General features: G+C 37.5%; 2 protein-coding genes across 3 annotated transcripts in view; one reads left to right on the top strand and one right to left on the bottom strand.

Moving 5' to 3' along the window:
• Positions 1–6,105: 6,105 nt before the first annotated feature.
• On the top strand, positions 6,106–14,083 carry gnat2 (guanine nucleotide binding protein (G protein), alpha transducing activity polypeptide 2). Its single transcript, XM_017468527.3, has 8 exons — positions 6,106–6,449; positions 8,856–8,898; positions 9,059–9,200; positions 9,437–9,594; positions 10,172–10,300; positions 10,432–10,561; positions 12,011–12,164; positions 12,457–14,083. Exons 1-8 carry the CDS (start codon positions 6,332–6,334, stop codon positions 12,645–12,647), a joined length of 1,065 nt encoding a protein of 354 aa, XP_017324016.1. The 5' UTR covers positions 6,106–6,331; the 3' UTR covers positions 12,648–14,083.
• A 459-nt stretch (positions 14,084–14,542) lies between these two features.
• The window catches only part of gnai3 (guanine nucleotide binding protein (G protein), alpha inhibiting activity polypeptide 3), a 28,765-nt gene continuing 21,546 nt past the window's right edge, over positions 14,543–21,761 (bottom strand). For both annotated transcript variants that reach the window (XM_053680330.1, XM_017468524.3), the window contains 5 exons: positions 21,182–21,310; positions 20,945–21,074; positions 20,325–20,478; positions 18,214–18,426; positions 14,543–16,167 (listed from right to left, as the gene is read on the bottom strand). In XM_053680330.1, the coding sequence (XP_053536305.1) occupies positions 18,236–18,426; positions 20,325–20,478; positions 20,945–21,074; positions 21,182–21,310 (604 nt within the window). In that variant the 3' untranslated portion in view covers positions 14,543–16,167; positions 18,214–18,235. The remainder of the gene's footprint in view (positions 16,168–18,213; positions 18,427–20,324; positions 20,479–20,944; positions 21,075–21,181; positions 21,311–21,761) is intronic.

Below are 21,761 nucleotides of genomic sequence, written 5' to 3'. Positions count from 1 at the left end.
ATGTCAGGATATCCATTACAGACTCATGATGGTTTTTAAGACAGTGACATCAGAGGGATCTGAGATCATGTGCATTCAGAAGTGGTTTTTGGCCTTGCCCTTTACGCACTGAGATTTGACCGGATTCCTTGATTATATTTATATTATATTTCCTTTTAATTATATTGTGCACTGTAGAAGGTGAAATGCCCAAAATCCTACTGATTTGTCTTTGGGGAATGTAGTTTTCAAAGTGTTGGATTATTCGCTGATGCATCTGTTGGCAGATTGGTGAGCCTCAAACCATCCTTGCTCTTGAAGGTCTAGACCTTTTTTTGAGGCTCCTTATATACTATGATTAGATGATTGCCTCACCTGATTCACATCACCTTCTTATTTCAACTTGACACATTGTCCTAAATTGCCCCTGTCCCAACTTTTTTTTGGAACGTGTCACATGCATCAATTTCAAATAAACATTTACCTTCAAAAACGGTGCAGTTGGTTAGGCAAAACATCAAATATCTTGTCTTTATACGTTTTTGTTTAAATACAACCCTCTTTGTTTTTATGAACTTTTTCCATACTGTCCCAACTTTTTCAGAATTGGGGTTGTATAATAACGTACACATGGACTTATATAGCAGATACAAAAAAATATATTGATATGCTGAAGTTTTCTGTGAGGGGATTTTTATCTCACATTTTTGTCTGACAGGTGAAAGTCTTCAGGAAGGAGTACTGAGTTGTTTCTCTGTCACATGGCAAGCTGCATTTTCTTTGTCTTATTAACTAAATGAGAGAAAAAAGAGAGCCTAGTGAAGGAAAGATAGGAATTTAACAGGAATTAACCTGTGTTGCAGATGTTCCACATTAACTGTAGCTATAAACTGCTAAATATATATATATATATAATAATATGATGTGTCTTTCTTTAATATAAAAAAATGTTAATGTTGGTACATAAACACATGTTGCTGTGATATAAGAAATACAAAACAGTCCAAGACAACTATGGGGTGGTAGCAGCTCTCCACTTTCTGTCAGGCCACATCACACCTAACGTAACACCTAACGTATGGAGAAGTCTTAAGTAGTCTAATGAAATGGTGAAGTCTTATGAGTCCATGCTCACCTATTCAAAAACTTTTAGACTTAGTAAACTGTTGAAGCTAATTATAAAGATCAGCATTATGCAGTAACCTCTCCAGAGATTTAAAACTAATAAAATTATAACTTACAGTATATACAATCTATAAGGGGAGACATGGCGGTGCAGCAGAGAGCGCTGGTGCGTCACAGATCCTGCATCCAGGGTTTCAGTCCTGAACTCTGGTTACTGTCTATGTGGAGTATCTCATATTCTCCTGGTTACGCGAATACATCAGTTACTGAAAATAAACAAATGATTTGCAATCTATATGTTTTCAGTTGTAAAGCATACTGGTGTTAAAATTCTTAATATGGAAATTTTGAGCCTTGCGCAGCTTTCACTACACTAATTAACACAGAGCACTTGTATTGAGAACGTTCAGAGTCCACACCTTGTCTGAACACACTGCACTCCTTTGCGGGTGTATGATGTAAGTGTAAAATGAGATACAATTCATTCTTAATTTCAAATTCCGTATATTTCTACTGAAAGACACATCAGAGGTCACTACATTACATTGGGGCAGTGGTGGCTTTGCCAAGCTGCCACTGTTGGGGCCCTTGAAGTGAGGCCCTTAAACCTCTTTGCTCCAGAGGCGCTGAATCATGGCTGACCCTGCGCTCTGACCTCAGCCTCCTAACATGCTGGGGTATGCGAAGAAAAGAATTTCACTGTGCTGTAATGTATATGTAACCAATAAAGACTCATTATCATATATCATTAAAATGTAAAATTCTGAATGAAGAAACTAGTGTTGAGAGTTGTAAAGCATTACACAGTTTTTACTCAGCACTACTCTGAATACTAAGTAGAGGCTTCAGAGAATACTGACTTATGGAACACAACCTTATCACAGCTGGGAGCAGATTGCCTCACAGTACGTTAATGCCTACATCTACGTTATCTATTGCCCTGCTTTGGCCTTCTACATCTGCAGCGATCACACACTACCAGTCAGTCAAACACTCACTAGGATTGACACAGAAAAAAACAGCTATTATTGTAGTCGCTGGATATTGCACACTGGATATGTTCTTTAAGACTTTATGTAGTGGCACTGTAAGCAATAATATCCTGATTTTCCATGATTTGATGCAGTCAAAAACTGCTTCCATTACAATTATAATTTGAAACTTAGTTTTGTCTGTCACTATAGCAGTGAGTAAGAAACAGTTTTGTCTGTCACTATAGCAGTGAGTAAAAAACAAACAAAAGACTTAGAAAGTCTTGAATCTTGGTTAACCAACAATGGGACATGCTGTGAATAAACACATGTAATCTTTCTCAATATACTGAAACTCCTACATTGAACTCTGCACTAGTTCATTTAATGAACACTGTGATTCTGTGTTTTCCATCTGCACTGCCATTTTCTAACTTTCATTCTTCTTCTTCTCTGCTTGCACAAGTACGTTGTCTGTGCTTAAGCTGACCAAAGCGCAAATGCTGAATTGACTTAAATGGATAAAAGTAGAGTTGCATATATTTGGTCCATTTACATGTATGTTCTCCAGAAAACAAAAGACCCTCTCTGCTTAATACCATGGAGGTCTATAGATGAGGAAGGTTTGCAAAGAACCATCTGCCACCATAATTAGCCTCTCTGTCTCTCCCTTCCCTTGTATGGAACCTGGCAGATAATCTTGTCAACAGCTCAGCAGGCATGATGTGGTGCATGAGACAGTGCTTGGACGGACAAACCTTAACAAGATTTGCTGTGAAGAGAGAAGGATACCCTGGTTAGTTTGCTATATTTCTCTGGAAAACATTTAGGGACTTGAATCCCAAGCAATAAGACTACCTGGTAATAGAAAGTGACGCTGCTTTAAATGACACTCTCAGAGCAAAATACTTCAAGGTGCTTCTTAGAGGAAGAAGATGGACGACTTCAAGGGACATCAAGGGAAAAGCCGCACCCAGATTCAATTTTCTCTTTTACTTTTAGACCTTATGAAATTAAAGCTTCACTATCAGGAGATGTTTTTTTTCTCCATCAAATACTCCATAGTGTAAATAAGGACAGTTTCCGATTAACAGGCATTTTGGAGAAAATGCACCAAATATTGCTGTAGACATATAATACATATTACACTATTACACTATTACACAGTATACTATTATATAGGTGGCTTCTGGCTATGAACCCGTGACGGACTATTATCACTAGATATGTTGTTTTGCAATTTCATCATATTGCATCCTTGCATAAGATCAAACCATTTGATCTCAGCACTCATGGGAGATTGCTGACACAGCAATATTGTGCCTTCGTGATGAACAAAATAGCCAATTTCATTACTTACCATACTTTAATTACAGACAAAACATGGCTTAAAACTAATAATAATAATAATAATAATAATAATAATAATAATAATAATAATAATAAGACTGAGAAAAAGACATACATACATAAAAGTTGCATGACAATAAAATAATACCATAATAATACATAGCTATGGAAAGTTAGATAGTCAACTAAAAAATATTCCTAGCCAAAACTTTCAATTGCTTTTTGAGCCTGGTATTACATGGGTGTCAAAATGCAATATTATTGATCTAGGAAGCCACAGCTAAAAATCAAATGAATGTTTCAGATGGTAACCAGGTCAGATTTCAGCTATATTAATATTGCACAAAAAACTTTCAACCTGCTTCAGATTTCTCATTTTTGAAAATTTGAATGAAAACTAGGAAGAGTAAGAATGATGCCTGAAATGTTTGGATTATCCACGCCAGTCTATGCTCTCCACCACTATCAGACAATAGAAGTCACAGCTCATCATTTGGATGTTGCACGGTATAGTTCTGGTTTTCAAAGTTTTAGCTGAGTAATTGCAATGCACTGTACTATCACTAATTCAGTACAGACTGAAGAAAGATGATCTGTGTGATGTGTTTGTTGCAGTGGGTAGCATTACTGTCTTACAGTTCCAGCGTACCTGGTTCGATTTTGAGCTCGGTTACTGTCTGTCCGGAGTTTTACAAGTTCTCCCCATGTCTGCACAGGTTTTCCAACCACATAAAACATTCTAGTAGATGATTTGAATACTCTAAATTTCTCATAGGTGTAGATGAATGTGTGAAGGTGTGAATGCATGGGTAAGATGCCTACTGCAGTACACTGGCATCCCATCCAGCGTGCAATCCCGCCTCAAGCCCAGTGTTCCTGAGACAGACTCCAGAGGTACTGCAACCATAAAGCGGTTAATGAAGCTGAATGAATGAATAAACTGTGTAGTTTATCTGTTAGCATACATTAGTCCATATCAAAAAACGGAAAGAAGCTTCTATTCTTTCTTTTACTCCAAGAGATATTGGTGCCCTTCAAACAATCGATATTCATGTAGGTTCTGAAAAGAATGAACTTTCATTGCTGAGAACTGAATTTGGAGGAGCTAGTCTCAGACTTTCGTATTCGTTAATAACTGTTTTACTCCAGAGTTGGTTACTTTCTGTGGTTTGGATTGCTATCTGATCTTGGTGTGATATAGGTTCACACAATGAATGGTCAGGTCAGGGATAAGAAGTTGGTGGATTTAAATTATTAAATGATGTCAGAGCTGATGTCGAACATTGCCAAACTTTGAATTTTGATTAATTGATGCAGCTCATGATTGCAGTCTGTGTATTGATTTACACAGGAATGAGCTGCATATACATCAGCTACCTCTCATTCCTTCACCTTGACCCATTTTTTTTTAATCAAAGCTAAGCTAAGATGGATTAGGCTTTAATCAGGGCAATCAAGTTTTTAAGGGCTACAATTGACACAAATTATAGTACTAGAACAAAACTAATGTTGATTGGCTGGTTTGTCTGTCTCTAGGAAGAGATCATTCCCCTTATTTAACACTGTCTTTCTTATACAACACAAAGTACTTTAAGGTTTAATCTGCTTTAGCTCATACGAGAAGGATGGGGTGAGGATATCCAGGACATGACTTCTTTACCACTGTATTGGTCAATTCCGTTATTAGGACAATGGTTCCATCTTCTCAATATTATCCATGTAAAAAACCCTACCTTCTCATCCTCAGATTTCCCAGGATGTTGTGATACTCTTACACAAACCTCCACACAACCTTACAATTCAATTGTTCTTCACTGAACTGAAGTATATACTCACAGCCACTTTAATAGGAACACCTGCTAATTCATGCAGTTATCAGCAAATCCTGTGCCATCAGTGCAATGCATAACATCATGCAGATACAGGTCCAGAGATTCAGTTCATGATCAAAAAATGTGATCTCAGTGACTTTTACATTGGCATGCTTGTTGGTGCCAGATGGGCTGGTTTGAATATTTCAGAAACTGCTGATTTCATGGGAATTTAACTCACAAAAGTCTCTAGACTTTACACAGAATGGTGCAAACAACAACAAAAACATCCAGTGAGCAGATGTTCTGAGGGTGTAAATGCCTTGTTGAGACTACAGGTCATGACCCAGGAGACTGACCAGACTGGTTTGAGCTTACAGGAAGTCTATAGCAACTCAAATATAAACTCTTTACAAACATGGTAAGCAGAAAGACATCTTACAATGCACAACATGTGGAGTCTTGAGACGGATGGACTACAACAGCGGAAGACCACACTGGGTTCTACTCATGTATGCCAAGAACTGGAATCTGAGGCCACCGTGTGCAAAGGTTGGTTCACAGAAATGGTATAATTGCATGAATGAGCATGGGTACAGGTGTTCCTATTAAAGTAGATGGTGGTTATATGCTTACTAAAATAAAACCAAAACCATTAGAATGTTTTTTTTTTGTTTTTTTTTTAAATAAAACACAAGATTTTGGGCACAAGGTGTCCCATAGTATCACAGTTTTCCTTGGTTTTAAAGCCTTGTCCTATTTACCAAGCTAATTGGATTGGCTGGTTCAGAGGGAAAGGTCAGTAAAACCCTCCCCAATCCTGAACTAAAGCATTAGGCCTGACAGAGAAGAATTAGCACGTATAGACCTCCAGTTCTCTTTGGGCTTTCAGCACTTGTCAGCTGATCATCTACCTTTAGGACAGTCAGGGACAGTCAACCACACCTACAGCAGGTTACGAACACTTTGTAGGATCTTCTCTTTGACAGGTGATCAAGAGGATTTTTATCCATTGTGCTGTCCACAAAACACAGAAGAAATTGGCAAAATTTCTCACCTTCAGGAGTTTGACAGGGAAGGGAAAGAGGAAGAGACATGGGCAGTGGAGCAAGTGCTGAGGACAAGGAAATGGCCAAAAGGTCCAAAGAGCTGGAAAAGCAGCTACAGGAAGATGCAGATAAGGAATCGAGGACAGTCAAGCTGCTGCTGCTTGGTAAGGGCTTTACACTTGGGTAGTAAACAACAAGACTATGTCACTTTAATTTCCATTAAGTCTGTGATTAGAAAATCTCTCGGGAAGCCAATGCTGTAAGAGATCAGAAACTTTACTTGACAGTAGCTAACAGATTTTAAGATTTAAAAAATAATCCACACTGACAGGAAGCTTGTCATTTTTGCACTTGTAAAAAAAAATTAGCTCGATATCTTCTCAGCGAGACTTTGAAACATGACATTGTTGAGACACTATCTAACATCATGTAACATTTCCACATAAGAGCAATAAAGAAGAAGTAAAAGCTGAACTGTGAAGCCAGTGTTGTGTTGAACATAATAACTGATAAACTGAAATATTTACAAGGAGAACAGTTCTATGACAAACTTAATGGTTTAGCCCAGGGGTGTCCAATCTTATCCGGAAAGGGCCGGTGTGAGTGCAGGTTTTCATTCCAACCGAAGCAGGAGCCACACCTGAGTCTATTGAAAGCCAAGATCAACTGATTAAACAGGTGGAATCAGGTGTAGCTCCTGCTTTGTTGGAATGAAAACCTGCACCCACACCGGCCCTTTGCCGATGAGATTGGACATCCCTGGTTTGGCCTGATTAAATTGAAAATAACACATCACCTTTTACAGAACATGGAATTAATTGTTCAGAAAAACTTTACTCTTCCATAAAGAGTATGTCATTATTCTCCGTACAAGCCTCATCTTCATTCCTGGTTTATGTAAGAGTTTCAATGAAGAACAACTAAAAACAAGCATACTTGCCATTTTTGCCTTCTTGAAACCTGGCCAAATGATGCTCCACTGACACAGATTGGGGCTTAAATGATTTGTAAGCAATCCAATCTGCTTTCAGTGAGGTTTAAATAATAACCATATGTTAGTTAGTTTTTATTTTATTTTATTTTAAACATTATTATAATTATTTTGAACATTATGGTTCCATACTTCTGAAATATGTATGATCTTTTATCTATCGCTCTGATGGAAAGCGACAACTATTAAAGTAAGAGCGTAAAAATGATCATAATTAAAGATTTAGTTAGTTTTAGTATGATATGGTCAAATTATGGTTGTCCTCCTTAAGTCCATAAAACGCACCAACAGTTATTTAAGAGTATTTTGAACTATTTATGTATTTGTCCTATGATTTTAAGGATTGTAATGGGTTGACTGTAGTTAGAAAATGTGGTGCTGTCGTTTCTTTTTGGTCTTTCTAAGTGCTGTATATGGAGCTCAGCTTAAGAGATCACATCATGAAGGCCCTAGGCATGCTAGCAGTAAGAACAGAATCCAATTACTCTGATGATTTAAGCCAAGATCTTCTTAAGCTTTTGGTTAGCCTTTCTCTTAAGAATCTTGTATAAAGCAAGAAACAAATGTTAAATATATTTTGCATTATGACCCAGAATTAAATGTCTTTCTGAAAAACTAACAAATATAAACTGCTTGTTAGTTCATTAACACAATGTCCAATGGTTATTTTTATTGGTCTGAAATTATTTACCTGGGTTCCACTTTAAGGTCCATTTGACTGTGGTTATGACCATGGCTTATAGATGTCAAACCCTTGATGCACAAAGAGGAACCCACCAATATGATTGAACTGTCCCTGTACAAGTGACATGAATTTAAACTAAAAATTTCTACAGTATTTGTGTGCAAGTCATTGTTTTCTTTCAGTCAAACTGGACCAATGGATTGGCTGTATTCAACTAGGCCTTTTCAGCAAGGTGCAATAACTAATAATTGGCCACATTAGGTAAATAATTGCTTGACATTTTAGCCATAAAGATAAACGATTTTATTATTTTTGCATTCCTTGTTAAGAAATTGTGCGTGCAAATCAGGTATTTGGAAGCTATTCCCTTGCTAAACTGTATAGTAAACCAAGCCAATGAGCCATTTGGAGCAATTTGATCGGTACCAGCAATGACACAGGTTTTCAGGTCATGACTTTTGTTTACCGTTTGACAGCAAATGCTGTCACTAACCTGAACTGAACGCAGAGAATCAAAATGTCAGTGGTCTCTCCTGAGCAGATTTTCAGAGCACAAATCCAATTAGGTCAATTATTAAAGCAGGTTAGCAAGATTTCCTCCTGACCAAAACACTATTAGCAAACTATAGGCACTTCATTTACAGATTTAATGCTTAAGTTAATGGTGACCTTCAAACTGTCATTGTCTATTATGACTTCTTTTTAAAAAAAATATTTCATGACAGAAAGAAACGCTATCATTGACACGAAAGTCAAATCATAATATATTGTTTATCAGCTTTAAAAGGTCACGACTTATGCTTCATTACAAGACATAATATATGTATAAATGTACTAAAGGTGTGTGTGTTTTTTTTTTTTTTTTTTTAAATAAATGTGTTTTTCTGCTTGCAGGTGCTGGTGAATCAGGGAAGAGCACTATTGTAAAGCAAATGAAGTAAGTACAAACACAGAGACATTGTATTTGCAAGCAGAGCCTGAATAATATAGTTGTGACCATCAGACGGCAGTAAGACTAGGCTTGTGTCAGACACATAACAGTCTGATGCCACTTTCCACTTGACAGCAGGGTCATGCTCGTATTTGATCTTCCACAGAATTCTCCATCAAGGTGGTTACACTAAGGAAGAACAAATTGCATTTAAAAGCATCATCTATGGTAACATCCTGCAGTCTGCACTGGCCCTCATCAGAGGCATGGAAATGCTTGGTATTACTTACGGAGCACCAGCAGCACAGGTTTGCATCTCAACCCAAACACACACAAACATGCAGATAGAGCGCTGTTAAGAAAGACTCTTAACCCTCAAATGATCACAACTTTATGCTTGAATTGTATCCTTTTTCAGTTGTCTCCTAAATGAATCAAAGTTTAATAAGGTTTAAAAGGTCAAACAATGCATAACCTTATGGTACTGATTCTGCATATAATGACTTCATGAAACTGTACTTCCCTCTTTCATCTCACCATACAGGAAGACGGTCAGAAGCTGCAGAACCTAGCGGACTCAACCGAGGATGGCACATTGCCCAAGGAGCTGGCAGATATCATTAAAAGATTGTGGAAGGACTCGGGCGTGCAGGCAGCCTATGAGAGAGCAGCCGAGTATCAGCTCAACGACTCTGCTGGCTAGTAAGTACAATTCATTGTGGTTTTCAGTCATATATCCTTATTTAGATCAAATGCATTTAAAACTATTGGTTAAGATTTATGTTATTGTCAATCCAGTTCAAACTAATGCCTAGTCACATTAGTGCATCTATTATTGATATTTTATAAGACTGTACTTATGTAAACATTGATCAACAATCATCCTCACAAAGGGTATAAACATGACCCATGCAATAACATAGTGAGCATAAAAATGGCAGATGTGAGGAGACAGACCAGTATAACCAAGCCAGGTGGATAAAATAGAGAGCATGTTGCCATGAAATGTCAGAAAAGCTTCCATACATAAGATCAGTTTGGCAAGCACTGAGCTCTGTGACATGAATGCTTCATTTCTCCTTGCTCACTAGGGTCAACACTGTGGATCAAGTCAAGTGGATTTTTGAGACTTTATAGTGGGGATAGGGATCACCATCACCACCCTCTTTATTTGGCAACAGAGAACGTAATTTAATTTGTAGAAGAATTCACAAGGTGGCAGTGATGAATAGGGTAGAATAAATTGCTTTTTCATTTAACCCAGATGTACATTTCACAGTTACCTGAGTGACATGGACAGAATCTGTGGTGCTGATTACATCCCAACAGAGCAGGATGTGCTGAGGTCTCGAGTCAAAACCACTGGTATCATTGAAGAACAGTTTGGCTGCAAAGAGCTGCACTTTAGGTAAGCCAGTCAACTCCTGATCAGCGATTCCTACTTCATGTTCTTAAGACCACCACTTTTAAGACACAGATTGTCAAGTTCCAAAAATCTTTCTGCTAGTGAATTCAACACCTGTCTTCTTTCCACTTCAGGATGTTCGATGTGGGGGGCCAAAGGTCAGAGAGGAAGAAATGGATCCATTGTTTTGAGGGTGTGACCTGCATTATCTTTTGTGGAGCTCTGAGTGCTTATGACATGGTGTTGGTAGAGGATGATGAAGTGGTGAGTACATTTTGCTCCAGATCTCAGGACAGGGTGTTAGTGAATGCATCAATTATTACACACTATAAGTAAAGTAAAATTAGCTCGGAAGCAGCCCAAAGCAACCTATTTCAGGGAGTTGATTAAGCTGGGCCGGTTCAGTCCCTCATCACACTTTAGGCAGCCATCACTGTCGCATGTGCTCACACAGTGGACAACCTGTGCAAGTGAAAAGTTTCCACCTGAAAAAGGTTTATGGGGAAAAATATCACTTACACCCAACGTCCACTTTATTAGGAACACATGTACACCTGCTCATTTATGCAGTTATCTAAACAGCCAATCATGTGGCAGCAGAGAAATGCAGATATAATAAAATTATGCAGATACAGGTCAAGAGCTTCAGGTAATGTTCACATCAACCATCAGAATGAAGAATAAGTGTGATCTCAGTGACTTTAACCGTGGAATGGTTGCTGGTACCAGATGGGCTGGCTTGCTGATCTCCTGGGATTTTCACAGTCTCTAGAGTTTAGACAGAATGTTGCAAAAAACAAACAAACAAAACATCCAGTGTGGAGAGGGATGGATGAGAGAGACCAGTGGATAATGACCAGACGGGTTTGAGCTAACAGGAAGTCTATAGTGGCTGTGGTGAGCAGAAAAGCATCTCAGAACACACAGCACATCAAACCTTAAGGTGGATGACCTACAACAGCCGAAGACCACATCAGGTTCCACTCCTGTCAGCCAAGAATAAAAATCTGAAGCTATCATTAGCACAGACTCACAGAAACTGGACAGTTGAAGACTGGAATTAGACCAGTTTTTTTTTTAATCTTCAACTGTTCCAATGAGTTTCAATGAGTCTATGCTAATGATTGCTTCAGATTAGTGTTCTTGCCTAACAGGAGTGGAACCCAATGTGGTCTTCTGCTGTTGTAGCCTATCCACCTGTAGGTTCGATGTTTTGTGCATGCTGAGCACCATTCTGTTTAAACTCTAGAGCAGAGCTGTCCAATCTTATCCGCAAAGGGCCGGTGTGGGTGCGGGTTTTTATTGCAGCCAAGCAGAAGTCATACCTGAGTCTATTGAAAGCCAAGATCATCTGATTAAATCAGGTGGAATCAGGTGTGGCTCCTGCTTGGTTGGAATGAAAACCTGTACTCACACCGGCCCTTTGCGGATAAGATTGGACACCCCTGCTCTAGAGACTGCTGTGTGGGAGATCAACAATTTATATAATACTCGAACCAGCCCTTCTAGTACAAACATCCATGACATGATCAAAGTCACAAAGATCACACTATTTCTTCATTCTGATGTGAACATTAACTGTAGCTCTTGACGTGTACCTGCATAAGTTTTTGCCTTGTGCTGCTGCCACATGATTGGCAGATTACAGGTGTTCCTGATAAAGTGGACTGAGAGTGTATGTCACTAACTTCTCTTGCATCACTTAAATTTCAGAATCGCATGCATGAGAGTCTTCATCTATTCAACAGCATCTGCAACCACAGGTTCTTTGCAAAAACTTCTATTGTGCTTTTCCTCAATAAGAAAGATCTCTTTGAGCAGAAGATCCAGAAAGTTCACCTCAGCATCTGCTTCCCTGAATATAATGGTAAGTTTAGGCCATTCAGCACTATGCTAGTTTCTATTAGTGACGTTCTCTGTTGTTCTCGGCTTGATCAGCATTTTAACCCAGAGATATTTCAGATACTAGGGAATAGGCAATATAGCTGATCTTTTTATATTTTGTCATTAAGATAATAGTTTTGTACAAGACACCATACATCAGCCAAGTCTGGCCAAGAGTTTCTGGAGTCTAGCGTCTCGCTTAAAAACCCAGTGACCGCAATCAATCAAATCAAACACCTGAGCTCCTGAGTCACAACGTTTCATTTCCACTGTAGGTCCAAACACGTATGACGACGCCAGCCTTTACATCAGGAAGCAGTTTGAGGAGCTGAACATGAAGAAAGGTGAAAAAGAAATCTACTCACACCTGACCTGTGCCACTGACACAAAAAACGTGGAAATCGTGTTCAATGCTGTGACAGACATCATCATCAAGGAAAACCTTAAGGATTGTGGTCTGTTCTAAAAATAAAAAATAAAAAAAAGGCCACGTTTTTCAGGTAGGTGGTTGTGATACTTAAGGAATAAAACATGACAGGATGTGCTGTTACAGGAAAATAATCAACAATGGAGTTGTAGAACATCACCAAGCAGAGTTACTGTTACCACCACAAAGTTGATTATTTCTTTAATATTAGCATGCCAAAGTGTTTTATTCCATTTATACCACAGCAATTTGCCAACAATGACATTTTTAAGCAATTAAAAATGGTGCATCATACATACAATAATTATCCATTTATAGTTATGTTTATTGTTTAATGAACATCATTATACAAGTTAGTTTTTTTTGTAATGAAACACCAGACACTCTTTATTTCTTTCTCTAGAAATAAGGATGTAATCAAACAAAATTGAAAAATATTGAAGAAAAATTCCACTGATCTGAAGACTTTCTTGTTTTGGAAAACTTAAGGGAACGGCTTTACCTCTGACTATTACAAAGTGCTGCCATTGGAGAAAAATACTAAATAAACTTCACCATATCAACTATTACACTTTTTTTTTTGGAACCTGTTAATGTGGAGTGTTCTCTATACAAGCAGCCATCCTTGCGCAGATTGGCATATAATCCTGTGATTTGAACGATAAGTGGCACTATTGTCAGAGTCGTGCTGTTATACAAAATTAATGAACACTTTCTGATTAATTAGAATCAAGAATTTTACAGCACAGTGGTATAAAGAATAAAAACAACTTCTAACTGAAAATGTACATCAATATTATAAACTTCTGTTCTGTCCAGTACTTTTGCCCTATCCCCTGTAAATGAATTCTGAAGACTCGCAGATGGCATGATGGTAATCACTACTGCAAGAAGTAAAGTGTGGTCAGATGCCCTTCATAAATAATCAACATACTGGACATTGAACGCTCCATCCAAGAAGTCAAAACTCCAATCTATCCAGTATAAAGCTAAACATTATTCTTTCAAGTTCAAACTTCTCTTTCTAACTGGCATTTGAAAAGAAGGCATTTTGTTTTCAGGTTAAAGCTGCTGGTACAGACTGGGAATAGATGTTTTTCTGTTTTTTCTTCTGCTAATATGTTAGACAGCCATGACACATTGGTTAGGAACGTAATTAATTTGTTTGATGTACAGTGTTGAGGACTTTCTCATAAAAGCTAATTTTCAATGGGAGCAGCATGCTGTACAACATGTGAACCCCCTTTCCCCTCTAGTTTAAAATATAGTATGCGGTTGATTTGTAAATAAGAGTAGGCAAGTAAATTTCTATTTCAGAGAAGCTTCTATATTATGTTTTAAAGAAATAACCAAATGTCTAATTATGAAAATTAATACCAAGATACTCTAGCAGTTTGTGGTTTGGGATCTGATAATTCTGTGAAGATGTTCTGGACTAAAATGTAGGAACATGAAATAAAGATGTGCATCAATTCCACTGGCTTTTGGTCTCATCTTCGTAAACACAGAATAAGGTTACTGAACGTCTTTAAGTAACCATCAATTTGTTTAAAAACGAGGACAAAAACTCCCAAGGTAGAAAAGAGTGCATTGTACATGAAACATTACTTTTAACCATAAAACACTTTGAATTCATTGCAATATTGTGTGATCTTATATATATCAACAGGAAATCAAAACCTCAACTACTAAGTATTCCAATACAGTCGATAGAATTTGTATATTATTTTATATCAATTGCTACTTTTGCCATCTTTTGTATTCGGTCACGATGCGAGAGAATTTTCCACAATTAAGTGTGTCCAGAAGTACAGCAGTACAGCATTTACCACACATATGAGTCTCCATTTTAATATCATCCACAAGGTAGGTCAATTACATATATATTTCGTATTTTGTCTAACAGGTATACAAATCTCGAAACAGGCTTATGATTCAGTTTGTGTGTGTTTTAATAGATATTAGTGAACCAGTACAGAAAATAGAAGACAAAAAAAAAAAAAAAAGATTTTAAAAAACTGTTTTCAAGCAAGAAACAAAATAGTGTTGTATAAGGAGGAGAGGCATCAATCGACCTGTACAAAATGAGCCATATTGCTGGATATGGATAATAATACTTTTATACACTGCATAACACTGTGTTGTAGCAATGCAAAAGTCAAGCTTAACTGGGTAACATGATGAAACATGTTAGATAATTAAACCAGTACTAATTACAAAGCAGTCCATGATGTTGGTTTGTTTTATAAAACAAAAATCCACAGGATTAACATAGTACATCCAACAGCCCTTAATAAGATCTTAACAAGAATTACACATATTACAGTCTGGGCTACATTAAAATTTTAGACTTTATCTGTAAGGTAACAGTTAAAACTACTTCAAAAAGTTCAACATTTCCAAATGTTTTAAAATGCAAATAAAGAGTAGAAATGTGTGACCTAAAGCAGATCAACCTGACAAACAGCTGTTTTGTTTGTCTGTCACTGTTAAAAGCACAGATCACTAATGCAGTTTTCAGACACTCTAGGTTATTTTTTGAAAACAAGCATTTAATTCAAAAAGTTAAAGATTTATGTAAAAATAAACGTATATTTACACACTGTAAGTACACCTGCCATAAAGATTAACGCCCATCGACTTGTTTTGTTTTTGTTTTTTTATGTCCCAGCAATGAAACCTTCAGAATATCAAGCAGTGAATGTAAATTCAGCCTCCATGCAGGAACTTCACAATTTCTACAACATTTATTACAAAAATGTTCTTGACCCACTCATTAGTTCCATTAGCATGCAGTCATGAATTTATTTAATCAATAATAATTCATACACAAGTGTAATGAGCAAAAAGTGTGTTATGTAGTGGTTCACATAAAAAATAAAAAAAAAGAGCGAGAGAAGGATAGAAGAAATAAGCAGAAGTATTTAGCTACTATTCACTTTTTGGTTATAAAAACAACTACAATCTATGTTATACCTCTGAAACTAAACAGCTACAGGTGTGTTGAGTGAAAATGCTTTACTTATGTGAACACCTTCATTTGTCTTGTTTCCATTAAACCGTGGTCCCGAAATAAAGATAAAGAACTCAAAAGAAACTGAATATCAATAACTTACCTATAAACCTAATGAGAGAAACTGAAGAAATCACAGTTATGTAGCGGATGATAGTCAGAAATTCCTCTTTTGGCAAGATGCATCTCAACCTTTCAGGATTCTGGTGTGTGCATAGAACTAGTTTATTTACTGTAACAGCCAAAAGAATGACCAATCAGTCATTCGGCAACTAGAATGAACTGTAATTTCAACATGGACAGAAAACATTCATCCATCTTGACCTCTCTCTAATGCGTCTGAGAAGTAAAGACAAACAGACAATAATACCGCCAATAAAGAAGGTTAAAGAGTTTCTCCAAAATGCACAGTAAGAACTACGGTGTACAGCGTGTGGTAGCAGCACTGTGAGTCTCGTCATTTTCCCCCACTGACTGGAATCCAATACAGGCAGCGACAATGAGATCCATCCCAAGAGGCATTGCTCCTTAGTCCCACTACATTGACTGACAGAAATGAGGACAGGAGAGAGAGTCATTTAAATTCTGTGATGAAGAGCTCTATATCCCTGTAGAGATGTATAGTCCCAACAGGGCTAGGAGAGCTATACTGAAACTATAGACAGTGTAACTGATTCTCAGATGACACTTCATGTACTGCAATAAAGTACAGAGATAGAGTAAAATCTACAAGTTGTTTAACATTTTAACAGTTCATCATGTAGAACAGCCTTATTTAATGTTGGAAGTACTGCAAGAAGAATCTTGAGCTAGATGTGTACAAAAAAACAAACAAATAGTGGCAGCAATGAGCGGTTTTTACTTTCACGCAGGTGGGACAGAGCGGTTTTTACCTCTCACGCAGGTGGGACAGAGCAGTTTTTACTCTCACGCAGGTGGGAGAGAGCGGTTTTACTCTCATGCAGGTGGGAGAGAGCGGTTTTACTCTCACGCAGGTGGGAGAAAGCGGTTTTACTCTCACGCAGGTGGGAGAGCGCGGTTTTACTCTCATGCAGGTGGGAGAGAGCGGTTTTACTCTCACGCAGGTGGGAGAGCGCGGTTTTACTCTCACGCAGGTGGGAGAGAGCGGTTTTACTCTCACGCAGGTGGGAGAGAGCGGTTTTACTCTCATGCAGGTGGGAGAGAGCAGTTTTACTCTCATGCAGGTGGGAGAGAGCGGTTTTTTACCTCTCATGCAGGTGGGAGAGAGCGGTTTTTTACCTCTCATGCAGGTGGGAGAGAGCGGTTTTACTCTCATGCAGGTGGGAGAGAGCGGTTTTTTACCTCTCATGCAGGTGGGAGAGAGCGGTTTTACTCTCATGCAGGTGGGAGAGAGCGGTTTTACTCTCATGCAGGTGGGAGAGAGTGGTTTTACTCTCATGCAGGTGGGAGAGAGCGGTTTTACTCTCATGCAGGTGGGAGAGAGCGGTTTTACTCTCATGCAGGTGGGAGAGAGCGGTTTTTACTCTCATGCAGGTGGGAGAGAGCGGTTTTTACTCTCATGCAGGTGGGAGAGAGCGGTTTTTACTCTCATGCAGGTGGGAGAGAGCGGTTTTTACTCTCATGCAGGTGGGAGAGAGCGGTTTTTACTCTCATGCAGGTGGGAGAGAGCGGTTTTTGCTCGTATGCAGATGGGAGAGAATTCTTAAGCAGGTGGGAGAGTAATTTTAGTTTAAGCTTTGTCCTCGCCAAGGTCACTATATGCGACTTGCTATTTTGAACTTCTGATTAGATGCTAACTGCATTTTGCTGGCTTTGAGCTTGTACTTTTTGCTTCTAATTAGTCAACTCCAGAATTATTGGCACCCTTGAAGAACCTGTGCCAAAATAAAAGACATTAGCAGTAAGCAATATTTTGACCTTAAACCAATAAGGAGTGTTATGTAAACACAATATTATTCAGACACAGAAGCTTTTCATATGTAGTAGAACTTTTTGCAATATGTATTACTAATATTCATATTTTAATAAATATATTACTACTAATATTAATATGTGCAACTCCAGAGTTCCTGAAAGCAGCATTTTAAACTATGCCACTTTGCAGATTTTTTAAAACATTCTTCAGCGATGGCAATAATTTTGCCACATTTGAGAGAAAAAGTTCCAAAAAGAAAATATCAGTTTACTTTGTAATAATTTATATATATACACACACATATATTATATATACATACATACATACATATATATATATATATATATATATATATATATATATATATATATATATATATATATATATATATACACACATACACACACACACACATACAAGTAACGTGGTCTATAAGCAAAACAAATAAATATATATATATATATATATATATATATATATATATATATATATATATATATATATATATATATATATATATATATATATATATATATATATATATATATATATATAGGTCCAAACATTGTCAGACTTGATTTTGCATAAAAAATAACTGTGGTTACAATTTATTTTGCTTATAGACTACATTACTAATATTAATCTACTCACATTAGTGGTAAACATGCACCTTTGAAGCTAAATGTTGAGCCTACCTTGGCAAACAAACATGCTGCTTCAGTAGAGTCCACACTCGATCAGGTTGTTCTTGATGATGACGTCAGTGACTGCATCAAAGACAAACTGCACGTTCTTGGTGTCGGTGGCACAGGTGAAGTGTGTATATATCTCCTTGGTGTCCTTTCGCTTGTTTAAATCCTCAAACTGGCACTGGATGTAAGCCGCGGCCTCTTCATACGTGTTAGAACCTGAACAAAAGGTTTCCCAGTCAGTGTCATGGTGAGCGAGACAATGCATTATAATGCAAATGGGTGCAATGGGTAATGGCATGGAATATTTGCAGAGAATATAATTTCACCGAAGAAGCAGAGCAAAGAAACGCCACGTTTGTGAATCAAGTAGAATACAGCTGGTTTATATTTTAGTTTGTCTTGGCTTTCCTTCCTTCAACATTTCTCTAATTACCATTCCAACCACAACTCCAATGATGAGCTAAACTGACCATGGAACGTTTGAAACAATTACAAAATCAAATACATTTCAAAACATGTTTAGTTTGCACAAGCAAATGTTTTTCTCAGTCAGGTTTAGTCAGATATCTAAATGATGTCACTCTTCACAAATTTGACAGTGTATTTAAAAATGCACTCAAGACTACAATAAACTACAACAAATCGTTGATGTTTACAAAGACAAAATGAAAGGTTAAAAGGTCTCCCTTATACACTTCCAATCTAGGGTGAAGGATGATGAGTATCAGATACGGCAATTTTTCCACAGCACAGTGAAAGCCCCGGTACCATTTAATGACGCCCACTGTTGAAACATGACCATGGATAGCCACCCTCTGTTTTATTAAATCTAGCAAGCTATAAATCTTCATTTCTTCTCTCCTGACACAAAAGCAGTGTTTTTAAAACGGTTCATTACAGTAAAGTGAAAAGAATGAGGATTCTGAAAGGATCGTTGTAGAGAGCCACTAGTGGCAGTTTGATTTTAGAAATGATTACTTGGAATGTAGCTTACTTTATGAAACTTTGATCTGCAACCCACACACACACGCACACACACACACACACACACACACACACACACACACACAGACAGGTATGCAGTCCCACTATCACTGGTTATCTGGTATATAAACTATAAAATAAACAGAAGAAGGTCTACTAAAAGTTACTATTAACCAAAGATTAAACCACTGAAAAAATGTATCAAATTTAAATCGAGCCTAAACTCTTGTAATGTAATGTATTATAAACATGACAATATATTGCATTACAATAGAATATGCACATGTAGAAGGAAAATCGTCTCGGAGAGACCTGCTGAGAGCCTTTGTAAGTCAATACCACACACCACTGTACCACAGCACTTTTAAATTCTCGATTCTGATTAAGCCAGAAAGCATCATGTTCTTTTTTTTTTTCTACAGCAGCAGCTCTGACAGTAGTTCTGGCTATAATTCAAAAGGCAGGTTTATTTTAATGCACTTGTTCCAATATGTTATCATTTCTATGGCAACAGCTCATTCACAGAGACTTGTGTGGAAGCCAAACTACATCATGTAAGTCTAATAATAAACAGATTAAAAAGGTTTTGCTATTCACAAAGAAAAACATAATTGTTGATGGTGAAGTTGCCTGTAAGCAGACGTTTATTAAAAAAAATTAATGGAAGGATTCTAGGGTTTTCAAGCTCGAAAGAGTCTTCAGGAATGAGGACTTTGTGCTTTCTGGTTACTCTGTGACATGGAAAGCTGCGAATTTTGTTGTTTTTTTTTTTACCTTCAAGACAGAGAATAGAGGAGACTGGTGAGAGAAAAACTAGAACTATAGCTGCTATAGTGATAGCAGGAACTAACCTATTTCACAGACATTAAATACGTCTATAAAGATATGTCAAATGAAAATGTCATTCTTTAATAAACAAATCGCTGGAGTATAAGAACAAAACACTTCAGGATGTGTTATTTGAAAACAATCTGTCATTGACTATTTTCCTACAATAGCACTCCCAGCCATGTTTTGTGTCCAACTTGAAACTTGCCGTTATGACTTACAATGGTTTTAAAATTAGTTTTCGTACATTGGTTCACACAACTGCCCACAAACATAAAAATGTTTCCGATGTCTCGTCTCACCAGAGTATTCAGGGTAACAGATAGTGAGAGGACTCTTCTTGATCTTCTCCTCAAACAGGTCCTTCTTATTTAGGAAGAGGATGATGGAGGTGTCGGTGAACCACTTGTTGTTGCAGATGCTGTCAAACAGCTTCATGCTCTCATGCATGCGGTTCTGCAGACACAAACGCAGGATGTTGCACAACTCAAGCTAAGAACTCCTGCAAGAATTTCTTACACAATTTATGATTGCACTATTCGCCACTTTAAGTTCAGACTGGTTTTTTTTGGCTTCCAAATGAATAACAGGGTAGAATCTTTACTGATGAAACTAATCGTCAAGAGACCAATTAGTTGTGGAAGCAACAAAATATGATTATGTAAAACATCCACAAAGGGAGCAGATCAACATAGAGTAGTTCATGTGTGCAAGACCGAGCAAGATTTAATTCCCACATCAATTTTAAATTCAACATCAGGGATCGATTGACTCTGATGGGGTGGCTCTTTACTTGAAGTTAAAAGCACATGAGAAGTTATAATTAGAATACTTTAGACCATTTGTGCATAAAGTTATTTGTGTATATAGTTTAGATCATGTGGGTATAAAGTACAACAAGGATAGTTTGACGCAAGCGCACCATCTCCTCATCCTCAGCCAGCACTAAGTCGTAATCACTCAGCGCTACGCAGAAGATAATAGCTGTGACACCCTCGAAGCAGTGAATCCATTTCTTCCTCTCGGAGCGCTGGCCTCCCACATCAAACATCCTGTTCACAAACACACAAGTACAGAAATCAGTTAACATGCAATACAAGTTGCAAAAGGGTTACTATTTGTGTGATCACTACAGTGAAAAGCTATGATATTAACTAACTTGAAGTAGAGCTCTTTAAAGGTAAAGTGAGTTTCCACAATGCCTGTGGTCTTGACGCGAGTCCTTAGCACATCTTGCTGTGTGGGCATGTAGCTCTGTTGGGATATCCTCTCCAGATCATTCAGATAACTAAGACAGACAAAGCAAGCATGTTTATTCCAAAAAAAAAACAAACAAAAACATTATATAAAAGTCAGACAGCAAAGGAATGCATTCAAATATAACATTCAATTTAAAGTCGCAGCTACACACTACTGCAATTATATCATCACAATCACAGTCATCAGGGATGGATAAATCATAAATCTATTAGCTACCCCAACATGTGGCAAGTCCCATGTTTTGGTTGCTTGGAAACAGGCTAGGTTAAAAATGGCAGATAATGTAAAAGTGAGACCGTTAGCTAGTGAATTAATACGGGTTAACGGGAACTAACAAGTTTATCGTTATTACTCTCGTCTAACAAAGTTTTTAAATGTAGTACACTGTGTTTGTGCCCTTAATAAAATGGCAGCAAGTCTTTTGAGAATATCTCAGCTATGAGTAATGTTTTTCTTTATCGTCGCATTGCATGTAAAAG

The sequence above is a fragment of the Ictalurus punctatus genome, chromosome 5, assembly GCF_001660625.3.
Source record: "Ictalurus punctatus breed USDA103 chromosome 5, Coco_2.0, whole genome shotgun sequence".
Taxonomy (NCBI): domain Eukaryota; kingdom Metazoa; phylum Chordata; class Actinopteri; order Siluriformes; family Ictaluridae; genus Ictalurus; species Ictalurus punctatus.
This window is presented reverse-complemented; position numbering and strand designations above follow the sequence as displayed.

What these genes read in the sequence shown, in the direction of transcription:
- gnat2 (XM_017468527.3), top strand. Translation starts at nt 6,332, where the DNA reads ATGGGCAGTGGAGCAAGTGCTGAGGACAAGGAAATGGCCAAAAGGTCC. An exon ending in ACGGAGCACCAGCAGCACAG is followed by an intron (nt 9,201 to 9,436) that starts GTTTGCATCTCA and finishes CTCACCATACAG; the next exon opens with GAAGACGGTCAGAAGCTGCA. An exon ending in TGCAAAGAGCTGCACTTTAG is followed by an intron (nt 10,301 to 10,431) that starts GTAAGCCAGTCA and finishes TTTCCACTTCAG; the next exon opens with GATGTTCGATGTGGGGGGCC.